This window comes from Erpetoichthys calabaricus, chromosome 3 (genome assembly GCF_900747795.2).
Source record: "Erpetoichthys calabaricus chromosome 3, fErpCal1.3, whole genome shotgun sequence".
In the NCBI taxonomy this organism is placed as follows: domain Eukaryota; kingdom Metazoa; phylum Chordata; class Cladistia; order Polypteriformes; family Polypteridae; genus Erpetoichthys; species Erpetoichthys calabaricus.
In genome coordinates this window covers 139,570,455-139,588,517 of record NC_041396.2, presented here as the reverse complement: position 1 = coordinate 139,588,517, position 18,063 = coordinate 139,570,455, and the positions used below count along the sequence as shown (strand labels likewise).

The 18,063-nt window shown below is 36.4% G+C and overlaps 1 protein-coding gene across 1 annotated transcript in view; it reads right to left on the bottom strand.

Annotated features, from left to right (window-relative positions):
* LOC114642389 (MAM domain-containing glycosylphosphatidylinositol anchor protein 1) overlaps positions 1–18,063 on the bottom strand; it is an 828,760-nt gene that overhangs the window by 200,537 nt on the left and 610,160 nt on the right. The window contains exons 9-11 of the mRNA XM_051924713.1: positions 14,353–14,649; positions 1,597–1,866; positions 802–953 (exon numbers count right to left, since the gene is read on the bottom strand). Of these exons, the coding sequence (XP_051780673.1) occupies positions 802–953; positions 1,597–1,866; positions 14,353–14,649 (719 nt within the window). The remainder of the gene's footprint in view (positions 1–801; positions 954–1,596; positions 1,867–14,352; positions 14,650–18,063) is intronic.

Below are 18,063 nucleotides of genomic sequence, written 5' to 3'. Positions count from 1 at the left end.
AAGCTGTGAAATACGTGGGGTTTCAAATCTCCTAATTAACACTTTTGTCCTACCGAAAGCTTGAAAACAAAGCCTGTCGGGTATCCCTGAACAAAAATTTTTCAAACATGCCATGGGGTTCTAAATCAATGTGTCCATTTTTCCTTTTCAAGGAACTATTGTAGCAGCCAGCAGATAGCTCTTTACACGCTTGGTGGGAAGGAAGCTATCGCGATGAAAGTGGTTTAGATGGTTGAGTCTGGCAAAGCAGGGAAATCTGTCAAGAGGACTTGAGAAAAAGTATAAATAGAAGTCCCACCCAGTCATTAATGCATGCACTGGTCACAGTGATGCTGACTGGTGCTATGATGGATAGTAGAATGTGATGGTATCCACAGTGTTCACATTGCAGTGAGTCACTGCTTTACCCTTGAGATTAAATGCTTCTCTCTTTCATGCTCGTAAGTAACTACCACTGTGGCTCTGGTATGAGGTAGGGTGACAAAGTGTTCATGGCACACAATTATCTTAATATGAATAAAAATAGCAATTTAAGCATGGCACGTACACACTGTGTGCATTGAAAAGTGGAGGTCCTGTGTAATGCTGGTTGAAGAACAAGATGGTGTGGCTTTTGGTCACAGATTGAGTATCCATACATAAATTATGCACTCCTAAATAATAATACCTACAGAGTCTAATTTATTTATATGCCATAGTATTAGAGCACTAATGGGACTGGCATATTACCACAGAGCATTTCACATACTGATTTCAAATCTGTTATAAATGCAGTTTTCAAAATTTCTTATAAATTCCCACCTGTCTGAAGTCCAGCTTGTACCCAATAACAGGATCAACTGCATATGCATCTTTTTGGGTCCACTGTAGAAGAAAGGAGTAAGTGTTTTTTTCCTTCTGCACTCGAATTGGATTTGGGGTGTCATAGTAAAATTCAGGGCTGTAAGCTCTAGCTACAAAACCAAAAGAAATTTTATTAAGAATTTTAAATTAATTAATTCTTTTTTTAAACTAAGGAAATAAAAGCACTTGAGTACTTTGCATCACTTCAGAAATTTTAGTTATTGGTGAATAGGATAGATTATAAAACTTCAGGTCATTGAAGAGTCAAGCAACTCACCCTGCTCAAGAAAATGAATGTTTAATACTCTGTAAGCACTGAAGCATAAAATAATTCAGTCAGTGCCAAAGATAAAGATATATAAACAACTTGCACAATGTCAAACGGGTGACAGAGGAGTCAGGAAGTTCATCCAGTTTTAAAGTTAACTATTGAAAACAAGCACAGAGTCAAGAGGTCATTGTTAGAAAGAAAGTAGTGTAAATACATGTATTAGGTCGCTTTGTCTGTTTTTAAATTAGCAATCAGTTCATTAGAAAATAATTTTAAATATCTGTGAAATTTAAAAGGAAGAGTTTGTTGCATATGTATAGAGAGTAAAGGAAATGGAAAACAAACAGTTTTTCTACATTTCTTATTCTTTTAAAAAATGTATGGCAGTCAAAGAATACAAAACTATCACAAGCAAAAGCTTTCTTGTCAGATAAAAAGAACAAAAGACTAGTGCTCCCAAAAGTAGGCAACAAGTCACTTACCAGATACATAGAAAATGCAAGAGGAAGACCCAACATCATTGGAAATCATACACTCATATGTTCCAATTGTATCTTGGTTCACAGCCTCGATTTTTAACTCTGAAACATCTTTTGAGTCAGTTTGACCAGACCGGACCAAGCGGTTGTTAAGGCGCCATGTAGCTGTGGCAATGGCCTGGGGGTTTCCTTTCAGCAATGAACAGCGTAGTGTTGCACTGGTTCCAGTTTTGAAACGCTTGTCTGTGAACTGAGGATCTACAACAGGGGCATCTAAGCAGGGAAACAAAATAAAACAAGACATTAACTTTGAACAACTCCACATACTGTGCATGCAAACATTAACTGAATATTGGTTATTGCTTGTTTATGAACTCCTTATGCACTAAAGGGGTTTTTGCCATTATTGAGCCTAAATTGCATACTCAAAAATAAACAAGTTTTACTTTGGTTATGTAATCAAGGAGCTCCAAATGGTTGAAGAGTAGCAGGTACAACACTTCATATTTTTAAAAGTATTTATATGATTAAAAACATTTGCTTATACCAATATCAACTAAATAAAACAAAAAGAAATTGGTGCTTTAGGAATTTCTCTCTATAAACGGTATGCAAGTAAAGTATAATTACAGTATATACTGATCCAAACCTTTACTTTCAAAATTTGTTTTTATCTCAGCCCTTGAAACATTTTCTGTTTACTACTAGACACAGAGAAACCTTACTGTATATTTTGTTATGTAATTCACACAGATTCTCATACCTTCTGTTGCAGTTGCCCCACAGAAATTCAGTGCATTTTTATTTACTTATTTATCTTGTTGTTATCACTATTTTCTTGTATTGTATGTCTGGAATAACTTAAGTACATACATACATTTTCATACCAACTTCTTCCAGTGCTGGGGACAATACCTCACCTGGCAGCCCAAAGTGCAGAGCGAAAAACAGGTAGCCCTGGACACAGATCTAGTCATACAGACATATAATTTTGTGGTTGTGGCAAGCGCCCTCTTCTACGTGGTGGTGTGCTGGGGAGGCAGCATAAAGAAGAGGGACGCCTCACACCTGGACAAACTGGTGAGGAAGGCAGGCTCTATTTTAGGCACGGAGCTGGACAGTTTGACATCCGTGGCAGAGCGATGGGCACTGAGCAGGCTCCTGTCAATAATGGAGAATCCACCACATCCACTGAACAGTATCATCTCCAGACAGAGGAGCAGCTTCAGCGACAGACTGCTGTCACTGTCCTGCTCCACTGACAGACTGAGGAGATCGTTCCTCCCCCACACTATGCTACTCTTCAATTCCACCCCGTGGGGGTCTGATAAGGGGGTAAACGGTAACATTATCCAAAGTTATTGACTGTTATACCTGCCTTGCACTCTCCACCTTGCACTTTTTAACCTGCACTGTGTCTTTATCACTCTTTAATTAATATTGTTTTTATCAGTATGCTGCTGCTGGAGTATGTGAATTTCCCCTTGGGGATTAATATAGTATCTATCTATCCACTTTTCAGTCACAGGTGGCACTTGCTGGGTCCTGAGCACATAAGACTGCCTCACAGTATTAATGCCCCTCCACCTCTACCACTGCCATCAAAGAGATCAATAGAGCTGTGTGAGATTTCAGCCAAAAAAAAGGATGCACTTTGACTTTATTTCCAGTCTGAAATTGTGCTTGTTTCTGACTTCCAGGTTTGGTGTTACATGGGGTTCTGGGCAAATGTTATTAAAAATAAGGGATTAAAAAATTATTGCACGGTGCAGTCGATCCTTTTGGTGTGGGAGGGTGTCTTTGACTGGATGAAACACCTATTTTTTCCTCATATGCTCATATTACAGTGAGATCTATGGTGTGATGCAGCGGTATTCAATCAAAAGGGGAGTCCTCACATGAAACTTCAAGAAGCACAAGTACAGTGTAATAATACTCATTGCTATGCTGAGAAACATTGCCTTTACTATAAGCTGAAATTGAAAGAACACTAAACTAGAATGGGGAGAAGATGTAACAGCATCCCCGGAATGGCAACAGAACCCATGACGCTTGAACTGTAAAACTACAACACTTTAATGTTATACTAAGAATAGTACAATGCATCCAATCCTTCATCAAACACGTTGTTCTAAACAGAGTCAAAACTATAATCAGAATCTGACTTAAGCTTTGTGCATAATGAAATATAAAGTTGAGCTATCACAAAAGCAATTTATTTCCTGTCTTTTATGCAGAGTTGTAACATGTGATATGAATGACCAATCAAAGACAACTGTTTATAAATAGAATGGGCTGAAATTTAGCTTCCCGTGAGCCATTCACTGTATGTTGCTTGATGTAGGTGAGCTCTTCAATAAAAACAGATTCACTCAGCTGTGACACGCAGCTCATCTCTGGGTATATGTGTACAAATTGCATATTTTAATAATTTAAGAGAGCAGACAACATGGAAACTTATAATTTATTTGAAAGAAATCACCCTTGAGTATGTAAAAATACCATTACTTATTTTGAAAGACTTGTGGGTTTACTGCAAGGTACACAAACAACTGAGATATGGTAGTGTCTACAACAGAAGTGGCTACAACAGAAAGATATACTGTACTATACTAAGTACCAAATAAATGTAAAAGAAAGTTAATTATAAATGAAAGATGGCCAGCTTCTTTAGAGCTTTACATTATCAAATCCATCTCATCCAATTCTCAAAACCATTTAATCCAGTTCAGGATATCTGAAGCCTATCCCAGCAGGACAGAAGATATGGTTGGAACCTTCCCTGGACAGGGCACCAGCCAATCACAGGGTTCACTCAAACACACAGCCAGTCCACTTTACAATAGTAAATCAACTTAACCTTGATATCTTTATGTACGCAGGAGGAGGAAGACCTCATGCAGACGCAAGGACAACATTCAAACAATACATGTACAATGTCTGGGCACTGGATCTGAAACTACGGTGTTACTTACTGTGCCACTGTGCTGCCCATCTAGGCATTTATGTTCATGCAGAATTCTTATTGTCCAGGCAGTGTGCAGAATTGATTAAAAAGACAAATACCATGATAGTTTACATGATATAGACTATTAATTACATATCAAGGTACTTAATGCTTAGACTAAATAATGCACTAGTGAGACTTCATCTGGAATACTGCATTCTGTGCATAGTTTTGTTCACCACTTTACAAAAAAGACACAGCAACTATAGAAGCTGTTTGAAGAAGAAAAGCCATGTAGTACATTTCTTGACTAAAGAATATATTCTACTCTAATAGGCTAAAGGGACACAATCTGTTTAGTCCTTGTAGAGAAGACTACATGGGGACCAAATGCATGTCTTCAAACTTCTCAGAGGTATCGATAAGTTCAATGCAGCAGCATTCTTTCATTTAAGCAGTGAATCACTGTTTTATTAAAGTTAAATGAATATGCATTGACAAGGTACATCGGAGTGAATAGGGTATTCTTGTTAAGTTTGTTCTTGTGTTCTAACATTGTACTTTGTCAACTTAGAGAAGATTTTTTCAAAAGAAATAATGATACAACAAAGGAAGCATAGGCCATAGCATGACAAAACTCACATAATATAATTTTATAAATACATGCTCATTTTACACAGTTTGTGACAACTCTTTGATAAACAGATGAAGCAATTAAGGAACACTACAAATAGTAAAAAATTAAAAAATGCCATTATTATCAACAGCATTTCCACAGTGTCATAATTATCTGAAACTTTACAACTGAGTCTGGTAGACACACAGTAAGAGTATAAATGGTACTTAAATGGTAGATGAAGAAAAAAAAATTGATGTAAAATCTGAACGTTCAGTTGGGATGGTTATAACAGTCTGCATTTTATTGCAATCACAGGCTTCTCTCAGTATATACAAAAAATGTATTGCAGATAATAATAAACCATAGTCTTAATGAAAGCTTTCATACCCTTTCTGCCAACGTAATATAGAATGTTTTCTTGTTGTGCTGCCAATCAAATTCAATGTAGTTGTTTAATGCACAGGAAAAAGGTGAAGAGGGTCATGGGGTCTCTCACACAAAGACAGAAATGTACATTTTTATAGTGAACACATGCTTTGATGGTTATATTAGTACAGACAGACTCACTGATTTGACAACTTGGGATCAGCTTTAAACAACAAGTACTCGCAAAAAGCTTAAAACAAACTGTAATCCATCAAAAGTTTGTATTATTTCCATGGAACTATCATTTGGTTAGGAGTGGGTTATGGAATGACTCTAGCCTACACATAGTATCTACATCACTGGCTGGAGATTGGAAAAATTAGAACTCAACAGAAAGCATTGACAATTTGATCTCTGGAACATGTGGTCCTTAGTGAGTGATTTGTCTATTAAAGCTGCTTAACCTATTTCAGGGTTCACTGAAGCATCAGATCCAATAGACCAACCCAGTACACAAGTACACCCACATTGGCTCATATGGGACCAACTTAGGCTTGGCAGGTGAACTGAACACACATATCTTTGGGAAGTTGGAAAGAAAAACTTTAATATTTAAACTTCTAGCCTCAGGAAGAATATTTAAATTTCCCAAAGGCTGTAACTAGCACAGGATTTAAATGTAGGACTATGGCTTATTTAAAAAACAATGTTAACCTCTGCACTGTTGTGCTGTCTTAATGGAAAGGGAAATTGATATATGTGGAATTTACACCATCTCAGCTTTCAGATGTAGGTTTGAATGTTGTCCTGTACCTGTCTTCAGATGTTTTTAGCTAAAAGAAATGGAGGTGATATGAGTTTTCAAAATTATGAGAGGAAGAAGCAAAGTGGATGCCAGTTACCTGAAAAATCTGTTCAACAAGAGCACAAGTGTATAAATAAAAGCTGGTTAAATTATGCATACATTTTTAAAATATTTTTTCACATAGGGAGCAATGATACATTGACTAAAAGACTCCACTTCTACTTAGGTATCTATTATAAATGAACTATTAACAGTCTATAAATATCCTATAAACAATTCTATTAGCAATAATAAATTGAAATTAACACATTGACTGTTACTTTTGTTCCTAACAACATTATAATAATATCAGGTTATTATTTTAATATACTAATTCAATTAATTTTGTTATTAAGAAAAACTCTAAATAAAAATTTCTTTTCCCTAAAAAAATCTACTCAAGTTAGCTTGTAATTGGCACATGGAACAGAAAATTCTCATAGTTGATAGTCAACATGTTAAAATAATGATTCTTGACAGTTTTATGTCATGCTAAAAGACAAAATATGTCTTATAACATGTAGTTTGTTAATAGATGCTTATAAATGACACCTAAGCTCATCTGTGACCGCTCAAATTACAAAACAATATTTACAAGAAAGCAGCATATTGAAAGATTTTCAAATCTAGGCAATAGGTGAACAGCAAACATTAGGTAATGTTGGACTGAATAAATTGTTCTCATCCAAAACATTCCTTCATTCTCAAGTCCTTGAAGTACCAATGAGAATTTCTATAACTGGCTGCAGTTGGAGTAAAAGAACTAGACTCTCGGAATTTTATTTAAATATTTATATTGAGTCTGGATTCAGATACCTATGCACGTATGCAATCCTGAAATGGCTGTCCTCGAAGCAATATAGTATTATCTCTCTCTGCTTGCTTTACTTCAAGTAATAGACATTTTAAACACAAATGCTGCAGTTAGGCAAACCACTTTGAACACTTTAAGATGAGCCCTTAAACTTAAAAACCATCCACAGTATCAACTAAAGTGACTCAGGTGGAACATCACTACGTGTCACCAAAAGTTAAGCAGAAGTCACAGGTACAGCAAGCAGAAACAAGGAAAACCCACAACGAATACAAAGAAATAAAAAACTACACAATAACCAGACGACCAAAAAACATACAACTGTCACATAAACTAGTAACTGAATCTTGACTTCTGACAATGCATATCATTTTATACCAGTGTGTCTTCTTTGTGCTATACCTAATATCACAACCATTTTGGCAAATACAGAGGTTCATGCCTCCTAAATAGTAAAGCAGGGACACGCCTAAATATCAAGCATTTTCTATTTTGAATTTTGATCTTCCCATCTGCTTCTATCGCACCTTGGAATTATTGATGGTGACCATGGCTCTGCGTGAACATCCCCTGCTGTTAATCTTCATCTACTCCTTACCTGCGTACATTCCCCATAAGCCATGTGCAAGGCTCAAGAAAAGATTACTAGATATTGTAACATTCCTTGTTTAGGTTTTGTTTGGAATCCTTTATCTGCTCAAAATTCTACTACAGTTAATGAAACAGGAAAAAAACATATTTAACAGAATGATCCTATAACCTCTGACCCAGTTATACTCCACCGGCTTCCTACCTATTGTATAATCAGTTTGTAAGCTCAGTGTTGAAATGGAGTACTGAACTTCAGAGTTCTTCCAATTGGTAATCACAGTTTGAAGATATTTTCAAACTAATTTCTTTAACAGTTACCGATTCCTCAATTATAAGGAACATATTTTCCTATTTTGCACTTGGTCTGTAAATCCAAATTAATCTTCATGGTGAAATATCCTCAGTAATGTGGCCTTTCAGCATACAAGAGTACATTACCTTCACTGATTTTTTTTCTTTCTTTCTAAATGGTCTTAAAAACAACCAGATCACAGCATCAGACCAAAGTGTAAGAGATAATGAATGACTAGCTACAGTCCTGGATCTAACACAATTAAAGAAACAAAAATTGTCTTTTAAATGCTTGAAATAAAGGAGAGTACCTAACAAGCAGGTTAAGGTGACCCCAATGCAGCTGTCTCATCTTAGTGATCTCAAAAACCATTCACATTTTTAGGATGTGTTACAATAAAAATGTCGTATAGTATCTTCTTAAAGACAGAAGGTGTTACATCCTGTTAATTAGAAGCAAAGCATGCTTCTCACTTAAATGTAATTGCAATAAAAAACTAAAAAAAACTGTAGCATTGCACTACTAGATTTGTTTCTCTGTTTAACAGTAATGCTATGTGGTAAAATTATATCAGAGAATTCTTATCTTTGACAGGAGTTTGCTTTATATTGTTAGTGATAATGTGGCCTTTTGCATCTGTTGGTCATTTTTGTCTTCATATAGAGCATTAGGTTAATTTTAATCATGTTGGCATATTTTAAATTGTACAGTATTACGAAGATACTCTAACATCTTTCTATCTATCCATCCATTTCCCAAACCTGTATTCCCATCAGTGAGTTGTGATGATCCAGAGTGTGTCTCTGCTTTAGACACAGGACAGGTACTTTTCCTCAAGAGAATGTTTATCCAAGCTATGAGACAGTCATTGGAAACACACTTAAAACTAGGCAAATCTAGAGCTATAAATTAACCTAACCACTGCATCTTCTAACAATAGGAGACAATAGTAATCCCATGAAGGCAAATGAACAGATGAAAATAAGAGTGACCAGCCAGTTTGCAAACAGGTTTCTTAAGCTTAAAATGACTCACTCTTTAAATTTTTACAAATACGCGTCTAAGACCATCACCTTAAGTTGATAAAGGCTATTAGTTCCAAACCTGCTTTTTCCCAACTTTAAAGTTCCTGCTCAGTCCAAGTAACAGTTCTACCCTGACAAGAAAAAGTAATAAAGCAAAGCAATAAGCCAGTCATGAAAGAAACAAGTGCTGTCTCTTTCATGACAAGCAAATATCCTAACCAGAAACTCCAGCCATGTTATGTTTTACATTGACTGTTAATGAAATGCAGTGATTTTTAGTTGATGGAAATGATGGACCCTCCTTATCTTCAGTTATCTCTCCTTCTAATTTAAACTGGAAAACTGGACAATTTTATTGGTGTTCTCTGTAAACATGTGTTATGTTCCAGCCAAGTTTCCTCTCTTGGCATACTTAATTCCTGTTTATGTCTTTTTTATTCATGTCTGATTCTTTTGTTCATGTTTATTATTTGCATTATTTTGTTCTTTAATTAGATGTGTGTATTATTTAATTTCTGTGTGTCTATGCTTCTTCCATGTTCCTTACATTTTGTGGGTGGTTCTCCTAGCCACCTGTCCACTTTATTGAGGGGCTGCCCTCAACCCAAAAAAGGCTGAGAGAACACACAGTTTCTTGCAGTACACTGTATGTGCTGGATGTTGGTGAGTTCTCTGAGATTATTGCTGTGTTTGTGATTGTATTAATGTATTTTTTACCTCTCCCTTTGGATATGTGTTTTTGGGACTTGCTTGCCATTGGACTGCCTATTTTGTACAGGCAATTCATTCTTGACCTTTAGTGCTCCTTAGAGCTTCTTGTGCTACAGAGCATTTTTTTTTATTAAATAAAACATTTATTTTATAAAGATCTTTCATTTACCCTTTTTCTTATACAAGCCAAACGTTGATGGTGTCCCATCTTCTTGTGGGTTGTTTTGCTGCAGTTTTTGCGAGCTTAATGATATACTGGCCAGTTACCTTTTTGAGGGCCTGCTACACAGATGCTTTGGATGAACTTCCAAGATCATGACAGTATGGAAGCCAAACCAGTTCAGAAGACATCTCTATCCTGTTGTTCTGTGCTAGTTCCAGCCTTATAAATGATATTCTACAATTTAATTAGGAAAAAAAAATCACTGAACACAAAAGACAAACAAAAAGTAAATGACACCATATGAGGTGGTAAACCAGCAGCAACAATGAAGGGTGGTGAAGGGTGGTGTTATGTGTTCTCACATATTGTGAGATTATCATGCTCTCTTCACTCTAAAATGGATACTGGGAGAAGAAAATTGACTTTGATCATGGGCTGTGTTTCACTTTCAGTCTTTTTCCAAATATTTTTGAAAAAATATAACTCTACAAACAACATTTCCAGATATTTATCTGTAAGCATCCTCAAGACAGACCCTTAATTCAGAAATTAGTCACTGCCAAGATACTATATGTGGATATAAATAATTAATAAAACCACTGTGAAAAAAGCATGCTGTCTAGTTTGAAATTAAGTTATAGAACATGACTGTTATCATTTTTGATTTTTATGAATTACGTTAGGAGCCACCCCATAACTAGAAGAATAGATGAGGAGGCAGACAAACTGCTTCTAGCACACACAATCAAATTACAAATTGCATTGTGGTGATATTTGAAAACTAAAGTACATAACTGACAACCAAAATAAAAATTTGATCCACAAATCACTGATTATCAAAAATAAATCCACTTCCTCTACTGTCACTTCTTATTACAATGGCCAAATAATTTCTCATCTGGAAAATGGATTTTCAATTAGACAGCACTGGCTGGGAAGGAGAAGCTGGAAGATTAGCACTGGTAATAAATAACTGGTAACCAAATAAACATAAGATATGAAATTTTGTGTAAACAAATAGGCATACATTATTCAGGGAATTAACAGCTCACTCTTTATAACCCAAGACACAAGCCTGGTGAATTAAGTTCAGTGCCTACTGTGCAGAAGGGCCAATTGAGCAGTTATCACAATGCTCAAAAATAGAAATGTTATTTCTACAGTGCACATCCTCCGAGTTAACAGGAAAAACATCTTGGACAGACACAAAGCTATTGAAAAGCATTATCCATTCTCCACAGGACCCTGGCAATCTGTCCTGTGCAACAGAGAATTGCTTTCCTTTCTCCGGTAAAACACTTTAATAAATAAATAAGCAATCAACACTGTGACTTAATGGAGAAATGAATGGGTGTCTCTGCTGGCTGCCATCACTGTAGGCTTTGGGAAATTGAAAGCACAGTGCCAAATACAAAACTATGTGCAATTATTGTACTGAGCTGCCCTGTACAGAAAGGTCAAATTAGCCTCTAATTGCTTTGTAAAGAGCAGCAGACTGGAACAAACAGCTGTTGGAGCATCTTCCAAATGTTCTTTCATGTGCCATTTAACCAAATGGCCAAACAGAACTTCACGTCTGGTATAAACCATTTTGGTCATTCTGTATTATAAAGATTTAGTGAAAGCTGAAAAATGTGATACAAAATAATAATCATCAAGCCATTATCATATTACTAAATCTCTCTTGTCTCTCTAGTGGTGTGTAAAGTTTATACTTTTTTACCTGGGATACACATGTGCACCCTTCTATTTAGACATGTTGTTTATTATGGGCATTCCATGACTGTCAAAGACTTCCAAAAACAATTCCAGTTCCAGGTCATCAGTTATTATTTCTGTCAGTTCACATGGGAATATTCTAGTCTAGCAATCAATCAGTCTTTGTTATATAGCCTCATTACATAGGGCTATAACTAATGTGACAGTAAGCAGAGGCACTAAAATCCGTATTTCTATTTATCTCCAAACAACTTGATTTTGTTTAGGGCCCAGCATCACTCCAGAAGCATCCTTCATAGAAATGGGCTTGAAAAAAACTAACTGGTAATTTTGAATCTGTAACACAAGCTCAGGCTTCTTACCTATTAGAGAAGTAATACTCCACAGCCCAGTGAACAATTTCCATTAACAAGGTCTAGTTTGGCTGCATATGTCTTGTAAAACTATTACTACAAACTACACATCACCAGGTTGGCACTACACCTGGCCTTCACTCTTTTTGCCTTTCTTGAAGCCAACCACTTGGTGGTTCTGTGTTTTTCTTTTTTGGAATAAGCTTGACTTGTAGGGGTGGATTAACAAAATTTGGACATGTTAAAAAAAAGTAATTGGATTAATCATTTAATATTGTTACTTTATGGGCATACCTTATATGCTGTGTGCAACAATCTGCAAAGAGTGAGTGTGTTAGAGAGAGAGAAAGAAAAAGATAGGAAGAAAGAATGAGAGACAGAGAGAGATGTGAGTGGCCAACACTGCATCCTCCATGCACCTGTATGTCTAATCATAGGCTTGTACTAACTCCAGGCAACTGACGCAAACAAGGAAAGCTATGAAATAAACAAATTAGGGACTGCAGTGAGGTCAGTGTGTACAAATGGTCAGTAGCCATGTATAAAACTTGTATGTCTTCTCAGAAAGGGTGACAAAAATACAATACAAAAATTACTACCATATATATATACAGGAAATAATGCATTAGTCAGTGCAATGGGAAGGTTGAAGCTGGCCTCAGCCTAGAGGCCTCCAAGCTAGTTAATCCACACCTGCTGAGTTAGCTATATGGGTCACTCATCAACATGACACATTCCCGCAAACACCGCTGCCAGGTCCGTCTCTAAGAAATTGTTCCATTGCCATTATTCCAGTGCAAATGCTCACTTTATGAAACCAAACCATTGTTTGGTCCCTCCTCGAATTAGGTGGACCGGGATCATAGGAATCACAAAAGTACAGCTGTAATGATCCTTGGGAGAAAGCAAGGTTATAATCTTTGAAACGTTCTTGCAAGGTCAATATGTCTTTTAAGAAGCTAATTAAACTTACTACCTTGCTCAAGGGACCAACAGAGCAGAGTCCCTTTTGGCATTTTACGGGATTCGAACCGGCAACCTTCCAATTGTCAGTGCAGATCCCTAGTCTCAGAGCCACCACTCCGCCTTATCATGTGATGCCTAGTGCTAACATATCCTGCCTTATAAAGAAATAAAAACTGGCTACATCTAAGAAAACTCAACCTTAAACAGTGTGAATAAATGCTAAAGAGTTATTAAAAGAAAATGTTTGTGCCACTATCAGCATCACTACAGTATCTTGCATTTTGATAATAACTTCAAGGCTAGTCGATAATTGAATGACTGTTTGTCACAAGGCACAACTGACTGTAACCTATTTATGTAACTCCACTAATTCATTTAGAGTTCATTGAATTGATGTCTGAAGTAAGCTACAAAAAACTTGTCAAAAGAAAGTTTTTACTTGTGAGTTTCTTAGAAATTATTAGTGTTTTATGAAGGAGACCACAGAAGCTCACTGATGCTAATAAAGTCCCAGTCCAATTTTCAAATTATTTAATGAGGCATGTAATAAATGATAATCATTCAATTTTCTTTTCAGTTGCTTTTGTAGGTAGGTCATAAATTCCTGCACATTTTTTATAGACTGTAGCTGCAAATGTGTTCTTCTATGCAGTGTATTTATTGGAGCATTAGCATGAGAACGGGAGATGCCAATAGTCACAAAGCTATTGAAAAGCACAAGTAATTCAGTAAGGATTGGACAATTGTCCTTCTCTCCAGCCTTCCTGGAACAAACATTATAAATTGTGCTGTGCCATAACTGATGTAGTGCTTTGTAATGGGCACAGGCTTTGACTCTTTGGTTTGACAGCAGAGAGAATGATGTAGGCTAAGATATTGGCTAACATAAAAAAAGCCTTACACCCTCTGCATGACATCCTGATCAACTTGCAGTACATCTTCAGCAAATGGATGCTTCTAACATAGTTCAAAAAACGTGGTGCTTGTCAAATACCACTAGATGTTGATCACATAAACTATGGCTAGTCTAAATACTATACTGTATATATATATATATATATATAAATATGTATATATATGCATATATATATATATATACACATACTGTTTCATTTGAGTGTATTCTATGTAGTTCTATATATCAGCTGCTATAGTACTGTAGTTTTCCTTTGGGATCAATAAAGTATTTATCTGTCTATCCACCTATGTACTGTACAGTAGAAATGCATTTGAACCATATATTATTTATAATATTTAATATCAAACAAAGGCTGTTGGTTAAATATTGCTAGTAGAATGTTCCCTTCTATCTGATAAGTTATTCATATGTACATAAACATAAAACTTACATTGAACATTCAGCTGGACTGTAGCCTCTCGTGGCTTGATGTTCAACCCATTGTATCTTGCTGTCTGGCAGCGGTATGTGCCAGTCATATCTCGTGTAACATTCTCTAGACGCAGTCGTCCATCTTTAGTCTCCACAATCCATTCTCCATTGGGCATAGGCAACTCCTTGTCTGCACGGGACCACAACACAGGAGGTCGAGGATTTCCTGTTAAATCGCACTGGAGATCTGCACGAGATCCTTCTCTCACTGTTATTATACCACGACCACGTGGTACAGCTAAAGTGGGTGGTTTTACTGTGGGGTGAAAAAAAGAACAGAAAAGAATATTACCACCAGCTGGTCATTGTGAACGATAGACACATCACTAAAATCATAAATAAACCCTCACATGACATAATATATGATTTTTTTGTTTTACTTTTAGCCTCTGCTCAGTCACCTTAGAGATAAAGTTTTAGGTCCACTTCTCAATGACAGAACCAGTAAAGTAAAAGAGAGCAACTGTACTGTGTTGTCCAAATCAAAGTGTTTTGGGCCAAACACCAACAAAATCTCTTTTTACTATTCTCTGAGGCAATTTGTTATAACTTTTGGGGTTGATCATTCAGACATTTATGTATGAATTTGTTTTTGTGGTTACAAATATTTTTGGATATTATTTTTTTATCTTTATTCATTTGTGTATTGATTTGTTTTTCCATTTTTCACATTATTTTCTTTTCCTATACTGGCTTATAGGCAGTACCATTTTGTGTTCTGTTGTTTTTGACAACAAACCATATTGCTAACATCTGACTAGAGAGTTACTGCAATATATTTTTTGATTTCCCACTTTCTTTGAGGTAAAATGTTGTTTCCATACGCTAATTCTGTTTCATTTCATATATTGCTTTTGATCTAAAAGAACAAACATGGCCCTGGAGGGCCGCAGTGGCTACAGGTTTTCATTCCAGCCAGTTTCCTAATTAGAACTCAATCCTTGCTGTTAATGAAACTTGGTGTGTAACTATAGGCCTTGTTAGTGCTTTCATTCATTAAATACAAAGTTTAGTTACATTGTAGATAAGAGGTCCTCAGTTAACAGTCTTGGAGGTCCCAGTGGCTGCAGGCTTTCACTTCAACCAATCTATTAATTAGAACCTATTTATTTACTACTAAAAAATTATGTTTTGGGGCTTACGTAAAGTTATCTTGCTTGTTACAACTGAGAAAACGTAATTGCCTAATTTAGTTTTAAGCAGCTGCATTTAAGTTTTAATTGTTGCCTGTTTTTGTAACCAGACATTAGTTAATAATGAAATGCAGATAACCAATAAACTGACATCTCTCCAGCTAACATGCTTCCTTTTAACTCTGTACATATTCACCATGAACTGTATTAAAAAAATGTTTAGAAATAAATAAGACAGAAATTGGAAGGATCATTTAGTTTAAATCTGTTCTGGTCCACAAAACACATGGATAATGTTCTCAGAGATAGAAACTCTACAGTGCAATTAAAATTTCTCTTGGAGGAATGAAAGCACTAACAAGCCTAATATTTAAATACCAAGTTTCATTGTCAGCAAGGACTGTCTTCAAAATAGGAAATTAGTTGGAAGAAACGCCTGCAGCTACTGTGGCCCTCCAGGACCGTGTTTGAGGACCCCTAAAACTTTGCAACAGTACCACATTACAGATCATTACAGAAGTGCTACATTCAAATCTGTTTAAAGCTATCATTTTTACAGGATGTGCTACAGGAAAACTATATTTATACCTGAACCTCCCATTATTACTACTAATTAGATTTTTCAATTCAAAATAAATACAGTTTCCTGTATAATTGTGTTTTGTAATGACCATTAATAAAGGCCAAGGTCAGTCACTAGGAAAAGCAGGAATTCTCCTATGACTGAAATGTTTTACTCCTGGGCAAATGTCTGCAGCGTGTTCAAGATTAAGGAGATCCAGTGAACTAATAATATTACCAAAAGAAAAAAAAACACACCCACACAAACCTATAAATATTGAAGATCTTGCCTGAAGAAGGGGCCTGAGTTGCCTCAAAAGCTTGCATATTGTAATCTTTTTAGTTAGCCAATAAAATGTGTCATCTTGCTTGACTTCTCCTTACACCCATAATGGCTAACGAGGTTCGAGGTTCGATTCCTGAGAGGGGATGCAGTGAGTGTGTACGCCTGATGAGCCCAGAATTAGGGCGAAACACGTGTTGCGTACTTTTTGCATTAATTGACAGTAAAACTATTTCAACCATTCTATGATCTGCTTCTCGCAACTGAAAGAGGGCACCGTGGCGGATGTTAGCCGACTTGCTGACCAACCACAAGCGTTACCTGGTAGGTAACCACCCATACAATCAGATTGTGATTCAGACTATGAATGCCATGAATGTAATTACCCCGATCTACATGCTGTCAAATGAACGAACCACACGCTGTAGCGCAGTGTTAGGGGCTTCGCCACTGGCGCTGACGTTCGAGGTTCGATTCCCGAGAGGGGATGCAGTGAGTGTGTACGCCTGATGAGCCCAGAATTAGGGCGAAACATGTGTCGCGTACTCTTTGCATTATTTGACAGTAAAACTATATATATATATATATATATATATATATATATATATATATATATTTAACACAGAAGTCAAAAACGCCATAAGTAACTATTTTGGCATTACAGAGGCATTCATGATCACCTCTCATTTTTAAAGTTGAGCCCCTGCCACATATTTTGACAAATCTATCATATGTTTACATCATTTCTTTGATTTACGACATCTATCATTCAGCTGAACATATAGTTTATACTGGCCCACAAGAATTCTGAAAAGAAGGACTTTTCTTGTAAAATTTTAAAAGTTAACCCATTTAAAAGATGCTTTATTTTATTTCTGTGCTGAAAAAGACTGCTATATTTAAGCAGCTTTTCATTTTACTTGGCTACTGAAAATGAACTTTGTCCTCTAAAGCTTTGCTGTTTTCTTAAGAATTATATGCTTAGTTTAAGTAGAAAGTGCAATTAGCTCTGCTGTGTTGTAAGCCTAAGATATTGCTTGGCTATGTCTCTTTCTTTTGATAGCTGCTACCATAATGCATTTATGTTTTCATTAGCCTTATTATCAGTGTTTGCCAACATGTGGGCCGTGGCAAACCCTGGACAAAACCCTGCACACCACTCCGATGACTGCATTTGATTCACATTGGTAGCATTGCAGGTGAATCATGGCCAACCCCGGATGAAACTGCATCTACTGGTGTGATGATCACCCTGAGTTAGCAGCAGAAGTATTACAGATGATCCTAGACAACCTCTCCAACCCTCACTCTGATGATTGTGCTTGATTCACCAAAGAGAAAAACCAATGAAGATTTCACTTGATTCACAGAGAAGGAACATTCCCCCCACCACAGTGGGTCACAAACAGACTGGCAAAACTGGGTCATGACACCACAAAGTCTGGGAAATGCTGGTCTAAGTTATACCATCCATCCATTATCCAACCCCACTATATCCTAACTACAGTTATATAATATGCTGTGCTGTTTTTTCCAATTTATGATGTCAGAAGTGTGACATGAACTTTTGATGGTTGTACAGGAGCACTTCTTACAAACTCCTGTTCCAAGTTACACAAACACATCTCACTATAGCCTCCTGACTCTAATGGCAGAAGTGTATTAGCTCTGAATACTCTTTTCAGAGGCTGGA